The sequence below is a fragment of the Boleophthalmus pectinirostris genome, unplaced genomic scaffold (assembly GCF_026225935.1).
Source record: "Boleophthalmus pectinirostris isolate CB_2022bp ecotype Guang Dong unplaced genomic scaffold, ASM2622593v1 HiC_scaffold_21, whole genome shotgun sequence".
Lineage (NCBI taxonomy): Eukaryota > Metazoa > Chordata > Actinopteri > Gobiiformes > Gobiidae > Boleophthalmus > Boleophthalmus pectinirostris.
In genome coordinates, this window is record NW_026571175.1 from 24,785,648 (window position 1) to 24,801,447 (window position 15,800).

Here is a 15,800-nt window from a genome sequence, read left to right on the forward strand (position 1 = left end):
CTGGTTTAGACCTGGTTTAGACCTGGTTTTAGACCTTGTTTTAGACCTGATTTTAGACCTGGTTTTAGACCTGTTTAGACATGGTTTAGACCTGGTTTAGACCTGGTTTAGACCTGGTTTAGACCTGGTTTTAGACCTGGTTTAGATATGGTTTAGATATGGTTTAGATATGGTTTAGACCTGGTTTAGACCTGCTTTAGACCTGGTTTAGATATGGTTTAGACCTGGTTTAGATATGGCTTTAGATATGGTTTAGACCTGCTTTAGACCTGGTTTAGATATGGTTTAGACCTGGTTTAGATATGGTTTAGACCTGGTTTAGACCTGGTTTTAGACCTTCTTTAGACCTGGTTTAGATATGGTTTAGACCTGGTTTAGACCTGCTTTAGACCTGGTTTAGATATGGTTTAGACATGGTTTAGACCTGGTTTTAGACCTTGTTTAGATATGGTTTAGACCTGGTTTAGACCTGGTTTTAGACCTTGTTTAGACCTGGTTTAGACCTGGTTTAGATATGGTTTAGACCTGGTTTAGATATGGTTTAGACCTGGTTTAGACCTGGTTTAGACCTGGTTTAGACCTGGTTTTAGACCTTGTTTAGATATGGTTTAGACCTGGTTTAGACCTGATTTTAGTCCTGGTTTAGTTCTGGTTTTAGTGGCGCAGGAAACACGGAAGGAGGTGCAGTCCACGTGGCGTAAGCAAGAAGGTGCAGTTCAGGCGGCACATGGGAGGAGTCATGGTCCACGTGGCGTATGGAAGCAGGCGAAGGGGGGGTTTCACGCTTTGGCGGCCCGTTACCAAATGACCCATGACCCGGTACCAGTCCATAGTCCGGGGGTTGTGGACCCCTGCTTTAAAATACACTCCAAATAATTGTAATTTTTAATGATGATGTCTATTTAATAAACACATATTCTCCAAATCATTGTCAACAATAAAATGTGTACAAGGAGGATATAAAAAAAAAAGATTTATTCCCTATACAAGTTACATATAGTATATATTTTTGATTGCAGAATGATTATATAACTACAGAAATCAGAGGATTATGTTAAAGGGTATATTTTACGCAAAACTGACTCTTGTGAACTTTAAGCCATGTTATAATGCTGTTATTTCATCAAAAAACACACCTGGAGTTGTGTTTTGTTTCATTCATGTCTGAAAAACAGCTGTAATTGAATAAATGCAAGATAGATACAGGCAAAACATTAACATCTCCATGGGGACAAGCAGGTGGCGGACTCTCCATGACAACAGTTTTTCATACATCTTTACGGAAAGCAGATAATGTACCTTGTAATGGCAACATCTGTTTACTTTTACTGCCCAGGGAGAGCTATTACAAGAATATAAAAACTAATAAAACATTTGATGAACCGTAACCCAGCGCAATGCATCTTGGTAGTGTCTATTGACTTGGAGGTGTTTAGAGTTTTGTTTACTGTATCCATAAAGCTTTTTGTTAATGGCCGAGTCCTTTCCTACCTCCACAACTATAAAGCGCTGTCCCTGAATAGCTGTCAAAGTTGTGTTGCTTTTTATTACCTCGCTGAAAGACTTCCACAAAACTGTCTATGAGGACAAACAGGTATTTGGAAAGTAAATTCGAAGAACAACACTGGGCTATTTTCCTCCAATAAATCTGAGAAATTGAGGCCAAAGTATGAAAGAAAATAAAATGTTTAAAGGGCTCATGTTACTCTGTTTTCTCATCTGTGTTATAATGTTTCCTTATCACCAGGGGTCATCAAACTAAGGCCCGCGTGCCAATCCCGGCCCACCACACCCCTCTGACCGGCCCCTCCAGCCCTTCTGCCCCCACCACTTGACCTGGCCCTATGAGGCAGTCCTCTAAAGTTATCATGGCCTATTTTTTTTATTACTTTTTAGCAAATAATAACACATCTGCATCTTGTATTTTGTAGATTTCTTCAATTAAAATAATGCTGTTTATATCAAGTATTTATATTTAAATAATTATATAACATACCTATATATGCCGCTGAATTTGCCGCCGAATTTTCGTCACCTGACAAGCTCGAGATCAAACAGTGACAGTCGCACATGCAGAGTTCTGTAGTGTAGTTAAGGACAGCAAAATGACTCGTGTTAAAGTACGAAAAGTTGACAGAGAGTGCCGAGTTTTCAAAGAACAGTGGGTGACCGATTATTTTTTTGTTCAGTGTGAGGACCGTGCAGTTTGTCTGATATGTAAAAAAAAGTTTGAGGGTTTTCAAAGAATATAATCTGCGTCGTCAGGGTCATTCAATTCTGATATAAGACCAACTCGAACTTGGCCCCCATCACAGTCAGGAGTGATAATGTTGCCCCCAGAAGAAAAAAAAAAAAAAGTTTGGTGACCCCTGCTTATCACAAACATACCTGGAGTTTTGTTTCATTCACACGTTTAACACACAAACCCTGCATATTTGGGTTCTTGACTCAAATTTAAAGCACTCTGTCTGTTCCACCTTGTGATGTCATGTGAAAATACAATATTTTTACACTACATACACTTTAACTAGAATCATTTCAGCCCTGGAATTCCCAATCTCCATCCATCCATCCAAGTATACAGACTAATAATTCAGGGTTACTCAAACATGTGTGAATGAAACAAAACACAACTCCAGGTATGTTTTTGAGGAGGTAACACATTTTGCTTAGTAGTTCAGCGTTTAAATATGAAGGACAGTATATAAATAGGGCTGGGTACCTGTATCATTCATTTGTGGTGAAATGGCGTCGCAGCTCCACAGGGCTCCCAGGATGGTCCAGGCAGTTGACAGTTTTCAATACCATTTTTGTAGTATCAGCAGAACTTTTTTTGTGTCAAAGTGGAACTTATACATAATACCCAGCACTATTTAGACAGTGAAATAGTCATAGAGGCCAGATGGAGAGATGTTTTGGACAGGTACAGAGAGGCTGAATAGTGAATATATTACAAAAAGAAGTTTTAGGAATATAACAAAAACAGAAATGCCGTGATATCGTATCGCCGAAAGTCTCACAATAATATCATGAGTCTTTTTGGTTAAATTAATAGCTATGGTGCAGCAATAGAGGGGACTACATAGACCATGATCCTTTGCTTTGTCCCAGTGCCGACTTGAGAAGATGAAATAACTCTTATAAGCACTTTTAAATCTTTACTTTTTGGATTATGACAGAAGCACAGGAGTGTCAAGGCAGTTTAAAAGGGAATGTAGTATATCTATTCTGTTAATCTCCACAAAATATTCTAATAAATACTGTACTATGAGATGCATATCGTGAAAATCTTGTACCGAGAGATTTGGATATCATTTCATCCGTACTGAGTTTAGAGCTACCAGGCAAGAGGCCTAAGGGAAGACCAAAGAGGAGCTGTATAGATATAATGAAAGAGCCTATGTATGAAGGAGGCTGGAGTGAGGGCAGGACATGCAGATGATAAGGTTAGATGGAGGATTTTCTGTGGTGAAATCTGAGGAAAACAGCACCGAAGATAAGACAAAGTTTGCTTTTTTATTGTTGGGCCCAAACAATAAGCTTGGAGATGTTCTATGCAAATGTAGACACTGATACTTGTGTGCCTTTAGGTCTGGTGGGGAATATAAAATTGTCAATACAAACTTTTGCACAAACAAATTAGCTTCAGAAACTGGGCATTCTCTATAAAAGGTACAGTATGGAACTTTCACCTGCGTTAATGGAAGGAGAAAGTAAAAACCGTGCAAGTTTTATGCGTACAGTGACACTAGGCCAAATAAGAGTGGAGTTTGTGGAGATACGATCCCCTCAGAGTAAAGATACTTAGACAAACATAAATTTAGACAAACTTTATTGATCCACAAGAGAAATTATTTGGACAGAGTAGCTCTCACGCAGCTCAAATACCAAAGAGAAACATATGAATGGTATAAAATTCTAAATAAGTAGCAGAAATAGGACGAGACTGATGTACAATATGTTTTTCAGTGCTATAAACACAACCAAAATGAAAAAATAAAAAACACTTTTATTTTAGTTGATTGATTTTTGGTTAAAATGTTACATGATTCATTCTACTCCAGATACATTGCCACAACAGCAACACATTCTACCCTGTGATTATGAGATTACACATATTTTTATTGGTCAGTATTTGAAACGGATCAATTTAAAATGATGTGAAACTTGGGTGTGTCTGGAGCTGTAGAAATCTGCTGAGCTTCCAGAACTACAATCCAAGATTCAAGAGAGAGGAAATCTGAAAAAGCAGTAAGAGCATAAAAGTCAAAAAGGTTTTTATTCAAACCAGGGCCTGGTATGGTCCGAGTCATATCCAGTAAACGCCACAGCGCACACACACACACTCACACACACACACACACACACTCACACACACACTCACACACACACACACACACTCACACACACACACACAGTCAGAAATAGAAAATCCAGTGGGCTTAAATCGTCATTACGCTGAAAAAGTGAAAGTGTATGAAAAAAAACTATGAAAGAGCTCTCTATTCTCTCGCCTTCTCTGTCTCCCGCCCACGTTTGGAAAATTCCATGTTGTCATTTGCTGAGACGCGATCCCGCACCGACCAATGGGAACGCAGGAAAAGTGAGTGAGAGAGAGAGCGAGCGAGGAGCAGAGGAGATAGAGATGGAGAGAAAGGAAAGGAGACGCAGAGAAAAGATTTGTGAACAGTGGTTGTAATGGGCAGTTTAATAAAACAGCTGTCAGACACATGAATGTACTTTTGTATTCTCTCTCTCTCTGTGCGATCCAGTTGTGTCTCTTTTACTCGGGCTCCTTTCAGAGAATATAACTCCCCTCTTTCCCTCTCTATACTCTCTTTCTGACATGTGCCCTGATCATAATATTACCATATCATTTGCAGTTTAATCTCAATGTATATCACACATTTTGAGGTATTTAAAGATTCAATATTTTACCAAGTCAACTGAGAACACCTTCGACATGGAGCAATCTCCCGACTGAACTAAAAAAGCCAAACAAACTGTGTAACTTTTTCTATGGATCTTAAAAAATGGTTATGGAAAAGCTGCATAGTACAGCACAGACAGAATATATAATCTAAAACCGTGATTCATAACATGAGACAGTCAAACATTTGCGGATTAAAGATATAAAACCATTTAAAGCATGTGCACTGATCCTGTAAAAGACTCTGGGCTGAGTTTTAAAAGTAGATCGAGGTAAAAACAAACAAAAGCTTTAAAGTCTGTTGGAACAAGTTTTAAAGTCTGTTGTTGGTGGTTCCAGTCATCTACCATTTTGGGTGTTTATACTCTCTCACTGTTTTATACGTCTAAAAAAAAAAAAAAAGAAAGAAAGAAAGAAAAGAAAATACTAGAAATGTGAGATTGCGAAAGTGTTTTAAGAATTTAAAGTTGAGCCTTCAAATGTGCTTTAGGGTGGATCAATATCACTTCATTTCAAGTGTTGTCAATATGCAATTTCAATCACAAACAAAAAGACATAAGAACTACAAAAAAATAACAGAATAAAATATGCAAATCTGCACAAGTACGATATAAATTGTGTGTAAAAATGAAATATGGAAAGAGTAGAATAACACAGACAGTCATAAATGCCGCAGGTGAGGAATGAAGTCGTAAAAATCACTGCAAGATCATAAAAATAACAGTCCATGATTAACAGCTCCAGAGGTCCTCTTTGGGATACGTTCATATTACCAAGGAACAGTGATGGAGGCAACCAAAAAGTTACACAATACACCTTTAAATAAAAATACAGATACTGAAGAAAAAAAAAGTAAAAAAGTAAAAGTATCACATGAAAAAATCTACTTAACGTTCCCTGTACCCTCAGCCTTTTCAGCACGTCTCACACACTAATAAAAAATACTTTTACTTTTCAGTCCAGTTAAAAAATGTAGTGAAGTTGAAAGTACAGATACATACTCTCAAATATAGTGAAGTAAAAGTGAAAAGAATCCACTTTAAAATGTTCTTAAGTAAAGTACAGATACCTAAAATGTCTACTTATGTACAATACTTTACTACTTTTACTTTGTTACATTGCACCACTGGTAAGAAACAGTTCTACTAAGTCAACTCAGGCCAACTGAAGCAAGAATGCCACAGTTACACAGACAAATATATTATGTTGTCTTCTAAACCAACTGAGCCATTATACACACGCAGTAATGTCAAAAAGTGAAAAACACAGCTATATCCAGTTGCATGGTGTGAAAAACAAGATATTTTCCATGACTCCGTGTGAGTTCAGCAGGCGCTTTTGTTATTCATGGCGTTCTTGTCTTGTTATCAGTTTCTACAGTGAATTAAAAAGGTCAGATTTGCTGAATACATCACTTTTAATAAGCACTTAAAATAGTCAACCTGCTGGGATAATAAGAGAGTTTTTGTTTGAACCCAAATAAAGCCAACTGACAGTAATTGTTGGACTAATTATCAACACTGACTTATACTTTCCTGCCTGGGGTTGCCAAAACAATCGGTCCACCTCCAAGCTTGTAGCTGCTTATACTATATTTAAACACGCACGGCTTAACCTTTTTTGTTGTAGATCTTATGTTTAATGCCATACTGTGTAACATTCCAGACAAAGCAGCATCTATAGCTTAAATAGTCTGTATTCTAACTGTGAGCGGGTCGCCTCTCCACAGATGTGACCGGTAGTTGAAATGATTTGGTGTTGTGGTGTCTCCATGGAGATAAAGAAATGTAATGTAATGCCATATGGTAAAACATCCCCACCAGAAAATAACTACTACTACATGACATCACAAGTTGGAACAGAGCACGTTGGAGCTTTGGAGATGTAGACAGACTAATAATAAGGGATTACTCAAATGTGTGAATGAAACAAAAAACAACTTCAGGTCTGTTTTTGTCGTGTTCTAACTTGATTTGAAGCTCACAAGAGTTAATTTTGCGTAATATAAAACACTGTTGCTTTTATAATGTCTTGGGGTCTAGTCAAATCAAACAGACTTTTTATTTAATTAATTCATTTTTTCTTCCTACCAACAGGTGACGCTCGGTGGTACGCTGATTGGGATTGGCCGGAAGACGTCAGACTGCCAGGGTAACACTAAGTACTTTCGCTGCAAGTTCTGCAACTTCACGTACATGGGCAGCAACTCCATTGAACTTGAACAGCACTTCCTCTCCTCACATCCAAATAAGGTCAAAACCCCGCCCCCGACGCCTTTAATGTCAAACAACAACAACAACAACAGCATGGCAGCTCACGATGGCCTGACAAAGGGGCGGAGTCAGATTGTTGAGGGGGCGGAGCGAGTGGCTGTGAGGTCCGAGGATGATTCTTTAGTGGGATACTCGGTCCCGGTTACGGCGTGTAGCGACTCCCCGGGCTGGACAGGGGAGGTGGGCCGGGGAGGGCCCCTGGCGTATTATTGGTGTAAGTTTTGCAGCTGGAGTTGCGAGTGGGCGGGAGGATCGTCAAAGCTGATTGAGCATTATGAGCAAAGACACAAGAACTGTAACCCCCCTGGGAGCGAGCGAGAGAGGAGGAGGGACGGAGAACATGTGGCATCCAAAACTCGCAAAGACGGGTCATCTAATCCAACCAGCACCAGCCAAGGTAATGAAACACAAGAATGAATGGGAAACTGTTATGGCTCCCGATGTTGGACGCATTAAACATCAATGGGCCACTGCTTATCCAAAAATGACTATTGTTAATGTGATATGCAGTTATGACAAATGATGATTAGTCATAAGAGTGTGTAGTCAGAATGTCTGGACCACCTGCAGGATTCAGTTCTATTAATCTTTCAATTCATTTAAAGGTATAACTATGTTTGGATTGAACCGCAAGAAACAGCCTCTTAATACTTTACAGTGGCATCACGCTGAGGGTGTTCTACATGTTTGCCTATGGTGGAATGTTCACAAGTAACATGGTGACAAAATACACAAAGTTTTTAGAAACCTAATGCAAAACAAAACAAACAAACAAAAACAAAAAACTCATACAAAATGGATTTAAACCTGCCTGTGATTAATACGAGCATTCATGGTTCAATAATGGTGAGAGTGACTTAGACTTAAGCCCAATTTATGTTCATGTGTCTGATCGTCTGCATCACAACGCAGAGAATCTGCATCGCCGTGAACCCCCTCTACAGAGGGTCTGCTCCAAGCGATGTGCACCTCCGAAATTTTCTAATTACACATCAAAATGACGCAGACAATAAGGTCTGTGATTGGTTCTCTCTACCACCGTTCTACATATATTTCCAGTCCTCCGTTTTCTCGCTTCATTTTGTATACATGAACGCCATCCTAGCCTCCTAGCGTTGTGGAGGTGAATTACTTTGTGGCACGTTGACCTCGACACAGATCCATAAATCAAACACGACGGCTACAAGGCGACGGCGGCAGTGTGCATTGAATTGACGTAGAACCATAATTTCAGCCTTTAGATTTAGACTTAAACTTTATTGATTCACAGAGGAAATTAGTTGGACAAAGTAGCTCACACATCACATTATATCACAATAACAAAGAGTAAAAAATATAAAAATGTTAACATAACTTCTAAATAATTAACTTTTTTTTTTTTAAAAGCAAAACGGATCAATCTGAATCTGAAAAACAGTTGGATAATGTTTGCTTGTGACTATAATTTTATGTAAGACAGATTTGTTTAACAGCACAAATCAGCTCAGATACTGAAACTCAAGTCAACTCTTTCAGGCCAGATTGTGTAAAAAAAAGAGTCTAACAAAGCTTCAGACAGAGCAGAGCCTACAATTAGCATCGCAGTTGATGATATCAGATGCCAAGTGTCAGCTGTCATCCACTGAATTATAAAGTTTTAATATTATATACAGTTATAATATTTGTAAAAACACTGATTCGCTTTCAGTAATATAATCCTGTTTTATTCGTTATTGCTGGGTTTCAGATGACATCACAGAATATATAATTTAATACAGATGGGAGGCAGTTAAAGTAGTTGGAATGCAGATTTTTGTTGTAATACAGTGAGTACTTGAGTCTCGTCACTAATAAAAACGTGCAGGTTCAACATTTATCAATTTACCTTTTCGATATTTCATGGCCAAGTACAATGTTATCAAAAGGAAAAACGGACTTTTGCTCTCCATCTAGACGAATGACACATGATCACATCCTAGAATCTGAAAACCACCAATTAATCCGTGTTCTCTTATTCCCAACAGACCCGAACAGCAGTGACCCCGACGCCGTGGTAACCAGCTACAACTGTCAGCTTTGCGATTTCCGGTACTCGATGGCTCACAGCGCGGACGTGATCGTGGTGGCACCTTTACTGCTCCACTACCAGCACAACCACTCCATCCACCGCTGCTGCATTCAACACTGCATGTACTGTCCGCAGGGCCTGTGCCAGCCGCAGAAACACCTGGGGGAGGTGAGAATACCGCAAATGCACTGGAAAATAAATACTACTGGCCTGGTAATTACGTTGAAGAAAAATAATAGCTTTTCTATCTGGGGAAATAAAAATGTAATGAAATAATATGAACAAGCGTAAAGTTAATTACTCAAATTTCCAGTTTTGTTTAGACTCCCTTGCTTCCTCAAATATTGCCACTCGCCTCTGTACCAGCTGCCAAGTGCTGTGGCTGTAGCTGTTGAAAATGCAAAGGAAAGTTAGCAGGCAAAACCAAGCCTTAAAGGGCCCATATTACACTATTGTCTATGTATTTATCTATGTTATAATGTAGTTTCCTCATCAAAAACATACCTGGAGTTGTGTTTTGTTTTATTCACACATGTTTAACACACAAACCTGCATATTTAGGCTGTGTTCTTCTCTCAAACTGCAAACACTCTGTTCCACCTTGTGACGTCAAGTGGATCATTTCAGCCCTGGCATTGCCCATCTCTACTGAACCAAACGTAAAAGCTCGCTGTTAACGTGAAGACTAGTTAACAGTAGTGTGCAGTCAGGGTAAACAAGGCAAGCAGTTTTGGAATTTCAGAATTTTGGACTTCATTTCCAGGTTAGCCAAAGTGTTGGAGGCGTGTGGTGACACTTTTTAAAATATTCCATCCAGTCCTTGTATTTGCAGAGGTCGCTGGTCTTACCCACTCCACAAAGCACCCGAAGTAAATCTGTTATTACACCAGACTGTCGATGTAAACGTCTGTGTCAGTAGAATCATTCAAGTGGGGGTGTAACAAAAACCAAAATAATGTGATATCGTATCGTCAAAAGTCTCTCAATAATATCGTGGACCATCACAATATATCGAATCACAAGTTTCTTTGCTTAAATTCATTGTTATGGTGCAACAACAGCTAAAAAAAATGAAGGGAACTACATAAACCAGGATCCTTTGCTTCATTTTCATACATGAAGAAATAGCAGTTCTAAGTACTTTTAAGTCTTAGTTCTTTAGATTAAGTCTTGTCAAGGTATATTTAGAGGAAAAAGTAGCATATTTACAATTTTGTTAGCCTCCACAAAATATTGCAATAATACCATACTGTGAGATATATATCATGAAAATCTCGTACCGTGAGATTTGAATATCGTTACATCAATATTTATAAGTACAACCAATCTTGCATTTGAAGGATCTTTGTCTGAGCAGCAGCAGCGAGTTGTACTTCCTGATAGAAAGCTGGCCATTGACATGCATGAGCCTAGCACCAGTGATTTCTGCAAATACATATTTTAAAATATTTTTTAAAGTGTCTCCACACATCTCCAACACTCTGGCTAACTAGGAAATGAGGCCCTATGTCCAAAATTCTGGACTGTCCCTTTAAACCTTTATATCTTCTTGGACACTAAACCAGATCTGTGGAGAGTTGACCCCATTCACAGTCAGAATGCCTGTTTTTCTAAGATTTTTGAGCTATAAAACCACCTGTAATTGAATAAATGTGAAGAAGAGCTGTGTAATGTCACACTACGGAACATTCCAGGCAGAGCGATGACATATCCATAGGAACAAGCAGTTACGTAGCGCACCTTTAAGCACGTTTTTCTGTTTTCTTTACTGTTTCCAAACTAAAGCATGACGATCCACTCACATCACAAATGACGTTTTATCTCTCCCATTAGGTGTCCCATCCTTTTGCTTGTCGGAAGCCCGCCTGCTCTAAATGCTGCTCTAAGTTCCCCCCGTCCACCAAACCCCAGGACACTGCTGGTTCAAAGCCTGCCACTTCACCGAGCTTGACCCCTCCTAACCCCCGAATCGACCCCACTAACACAGCACATCCCATGGTCACGCAAGGTACTAAAAGTCAAGCCAATACATGCCCGTTTGTTATTTCCTACCGTAACATCTGTCGCCTTGCTCCCTTGTTCTCCAGGAGTTACGCATTTATGTGACCAATGTGCTTTTGCCACCTCCGACATCGACGTGCTGCTTCAACACTACGAGAGCTGCCACACCGTCACCAGCCTGAAGGGGGCGCCGCCTCACGTCAAAGCGGAGGAGGACGGCGGGGGAGAGAAAGAGGGAGGGAGAGGGGGAGAGAGGGAGTACTCCTGCACAAAATGTCACTTCATCACAGAGGTGGAGGAGGAGATATTCAGACACTACAGGTGGGTAGCCATAATGTGCTGACTTTACACAGCTCATAGTTTAACAATGTTTACAGCACATGTAACACTGTATATTTTAAATGACCGTATTGTGCGCACTATAGGATGCTCTGGATTATAAGGCGCACTGTCACTGAATGGTCTATTTTCTAACTTTTTTCACATATAAACTGCACCGGACTATAAGGCGCATTAAACGAAACACAACAAATAGATAAGTCGGTCAAACTTTATTTAACGCTTTCACAATAACTCTCAACTTTGTTCAATTGTAACGCGTAAAAAAAATACTGTCTGAGACGCTAAATTGTTAACGTATTCACAATAATTCAAACATCTGAGCGACTAGGGCGTCCAGCACACCCGCATCCCTCTCGTCATTATCGGAGTCAGTATTGTTACTGTTACCTGGCAGTTCGATGATGATTCTGGTCTTGGTGAAAGCTCGGACCACAGTTGATACTGATCCTTAGACCAGGCGTCCACGATCCATTGGCAGATCGTGGTGTAAGTCGCTCGGCGCTGTCTCCCTGTCTTGGTGAATGTGTGTCCGCCATCTCTCATCCACTGCTCCCACGCAGCTTGCAGTTTAACTTTATTATAACCTTGAGTTTAAAGTCGGCGTTGTAAGTGTTTCTCTTGACATGTGCATTTTGATATTAAAAGGAATCACAGTATGTGTTACCTGACTACGGTAGCCATAATGCTGCAAGTGGTGCGGCTTTGTAGTTTACTAAAGTCGTACTAAGACACCCGAATAAATTCATATATAAGGCGCTCTGGATTATAAGGCATGCAGTAGTTTTTTTGATTAAATTAAAGGCTTTTAAGTGCACTCTATAGTGCGGAAAATACGGTATGTTAAAGCTGCATCCCTATAATATAATAACCAGGGGTGTGCAAAAATATCAAAATGTCATATCATTTAATGTGATGATACAGTATCAACATTGTGGGTTGCTGTATCGATATATCGCAAAGAATATTTTTTGGTATATTTTACTAAATTATTTTGTCACTGCGCTACAGTTTTGTTTCTTGTTCAGAGGAAGGAAACTCATTTATCCGACACATTTTACCTTTTTTGATTCAGGCTGCGTTTATTTGATGACGGTCTGAACAGAAGACACAAAAGTGGCATCACGTCTTCACTTTTTATTCCGCGTTTAGATGAGCGTTTTCAAGAGGAAATCTGCTTGCATACGGTGACGCTAAAGTGTGTGGAAATCGATTGGTTAAGCATGCCGTCTAACTTGCCTACGATAAACTGGTGCATCCAGAATTTGACAGAGGTAACTGCAGATCCTTCTCTGTTCACTAATAGTATCTCTGCATGTTCTGTACATTTGTTGGGATGCCTCCTGTAAGTTTATCAGAGCTGCCAGTGTGGCTTGAAGGTCCGACACATGGAAATGATCTGACATGTTGGTTTCTGTGTACGTGACGTGAGCAGATCTAACCAGAGTTTTGCGTCTTGGGCAGATGGAAACGCTACGGCGGAGTGTATTAATCTTTTCCACTCTGGAGGCTGGTTTCAGATTTTTGCGTTTTTAAGCCCCCAAAACGGCATCACTGTCTAAACAAAAGGCACTTCTGATAAAATAGTTAGTCGTTTTTACCCGCAAGCGTTCTCGTGTAAACAGGCCCTAAAATGGGTGTGTTTCATATGAAATTTGCACAAGAAGTGGTTCAACAAAGACTTTTAGTATCGCAGCCGCATCATTTAGACTTTATTTTTTATTGAACCATATAGAATTGAAAATCGTAACCTCACTGTATCGAGGTATATATCGTATCGTGGCCTATGTATCGAGGTACAGGATGTATCGTATCGGCAACTTCTGAATGATACCCAGCTCTAATAATAACTCATTTGCCCCATTGCTTTTGCACTAAATAAGACCTTGACTTTAAAATGCCTATGACAGGTTGGACTACCCATTTGACTAAAACACAGTTAAAATCATCATATTACGAATTTGGCAAAAACATTCACACTCGTTTTCCCAATTTGGCTTTTTTTTTGTTTTAAAATTGTACTTCGTGGTTGGAAATTGTGACATCACACTAGGGAATTCAACGGTTACCTAGAAAAACTCCTCTACACAGAAATTATTATCTGACAGATACAAATATAAGAAAACTTTTTTATTTTGTTGAAATCATGTTTAAAGTATCAGAAAAAATGTGTCATAAGTGTAAAATGTGCCAAACTTTTGACGAACTTTTGGATAGAATTCTCCTTACCTTGACATCTTCAGTTTTAGAACTCTCAACTTTTTGTAATTTTCAAAACATTTTTCAACTTTTCTTCACAAACTGCTTCTTGATTGATTTAAAACTATAATTTATATTTATCATAGTTATAATCCCTCCAAATGACGGTAAATCAAAATTAGAGAATCACAAAAATCACACGTACTTTCATAAATTTGAACATAACAATTTTCTGTAAAGACAAGTACATTTTTACTTTTAATACTGACTAAATGCACTAAAATAAGAACTAGGCATGTTGAAAATGATCATAATTTCCTTTCTCATTCTCAAACTGAATGAGAAAACTGGAAAGTTGGACTCAGAGACCGAAGAAGTGACACGTAACTTTGCATTCTAACTTTGTATTGTCTCAGATTCATACGGTATTGATCTGACTGGATTATGAAAGAAAATGCTGAAACCATTGTGTGACAAAGTGAGGGATTTCAGCTTTGAATCAATCAGAAATTTAGTGTTGTTTTCAAGAAGATGAGAATGAGTCAGAACTAGAAAATAATGGAACAAAAGGACAAGATGGGAATGTGAACAAAAACAGGGATTCACCAACTTCATGGCCTCATTAGCACGAACTTAAAATGACTTAATTAAATCCCGATATTTGATTATTCATGGAAAAACTTAAAGCCCTTATATTCACTTTTTTTCATTATCTATTTTATAATGTTGTTTCCGCATCAGAAACATACCTGCATTTTTGCTTTAACCAACAAATCTTGCATATTTGGGCTGGATTCTCCTCTTAAAGAGAAAACACTCCACATTGTGATGTCATGTGGTAATACAGGAAGTGCTCCTCTGTGTTTTTAAACTCCATACACTTTCACTAGAATCATTTGGAAGATTTCAACCCTGGAATTGCAAATTTCTACTGAACTAAAGCTGAAAGGTAGCTGCTTCATGACATCACAAGGTGGAACGAAGAATTTCGAGCTTGGAGACAAATTAATAAACCTTGATTACTCAAACATTTTTTTTTGTTTTGTTTTGTTTTGTTTTTTTGAACTTGTATTGCCACAAATCAGTTCACATCAACAGTGTCCTGAGACTGGGCCTTCACACAATTTATATATTTACTTTTTTTTTTTCCCCCTCTTCCCCCCTCTAGAAGAAGAAAACAGAGAACAAAATTGCAAGAATGAATAAAAAGAAAACAAAAATAAATAAATAAAAAAATGAAAAATAAGGCATGTTAGGGCATACGTTTCTTAATTGAAAAAGTCAATAATTGGGCTCCACTTCTTTTCAAAAGTTGGCAGCTTGAGCTGTAGTTGAGCCATTAACAGTTCCATTGTATAAACTTGTCTGATTTTTGATATCCACTGTTCAGTGGTGGGTGTTTCAGGTTTCAGCCAGTAGATAGTGATCATTTTCCTTGCAGTCATCAGAAGAAGATGCAGCAGAAAGCACTGATCATGAGAGAGACCATCAGAAAATGTATCAAGCAAAAATATCTTTGGGTCCATCAACAGGTCCACAGCCAAAATGTTTTTTTTATAACATCTTTAACATCAATCCAGATACGTTTTATATGGGGGCAGTCCCAAAATATGTGAGTCTGGTCGCCCACATGTCCACAATTCTTCCAACATTTGTCAGTAAGACTGCATTTCGAAATAAAAGTTTTAAGCGGGGTTCAAAAGACTCTTAATTTGACCTTCCTTCCAAATTTGACTTCTTACCCCCCAAGACGACAAGAACAAACACTCTCCCAGGTATCATCATCCAAAGTCACATTCATTTCCATTTCCCACTGTTGTTTTATATGATTTGTATTATCAGACACGTCCATTAACAATTTTTGGTAAATCTCGCTCACTTGCTTTTTCAGTACTCCAGAATTTTCAAGTAGATCGCTAAAATATTTCTCAATATTTGTCGGGACTCTTCTGATACAGTGTGTTTTTAAAGAAGTAACAACATTATAACTTGGCTTAAAGCTCACAAGAGT

At 38.7% G+C, this 15,800-nt stretch overlaps 1 protein-coding gene across 4 annotated transcripts in view; it reads left to right on the forward strand.

Annotated features, from left to right (window-relative positions):
- Positions 1–15,800, forward strand: part of trps1 (trichorhinophalangeal syndrome I) — a 229,054-nt gene that overhangs the window by 112,463 nt on the left and 100,791 nt on the right. For all 4 annotated transcript variants that reach the window (XM_020934354.2, XM_055157215.1, XM_055157216.1 and 1 more), the window contains 4 exons: positions 7,027–7,600; positions 9,207–9,418; positions 11,084–11,258; positions 11,338–11,572. In XM_020934354.2, coding sequence (XP_020790013.2) covers positions 7,027–7,600; positions 9,207–9,418; positions 11,084–11,258; positions 11,338–11,572 — 1,196 coding nt within the window. The remainder of the gene's footprint in view (positions 1–7,026; positions 7,601–9,206; positions 9,419–11,083; positions 11,259–11,337; positions 11,573–15,800) is intronic.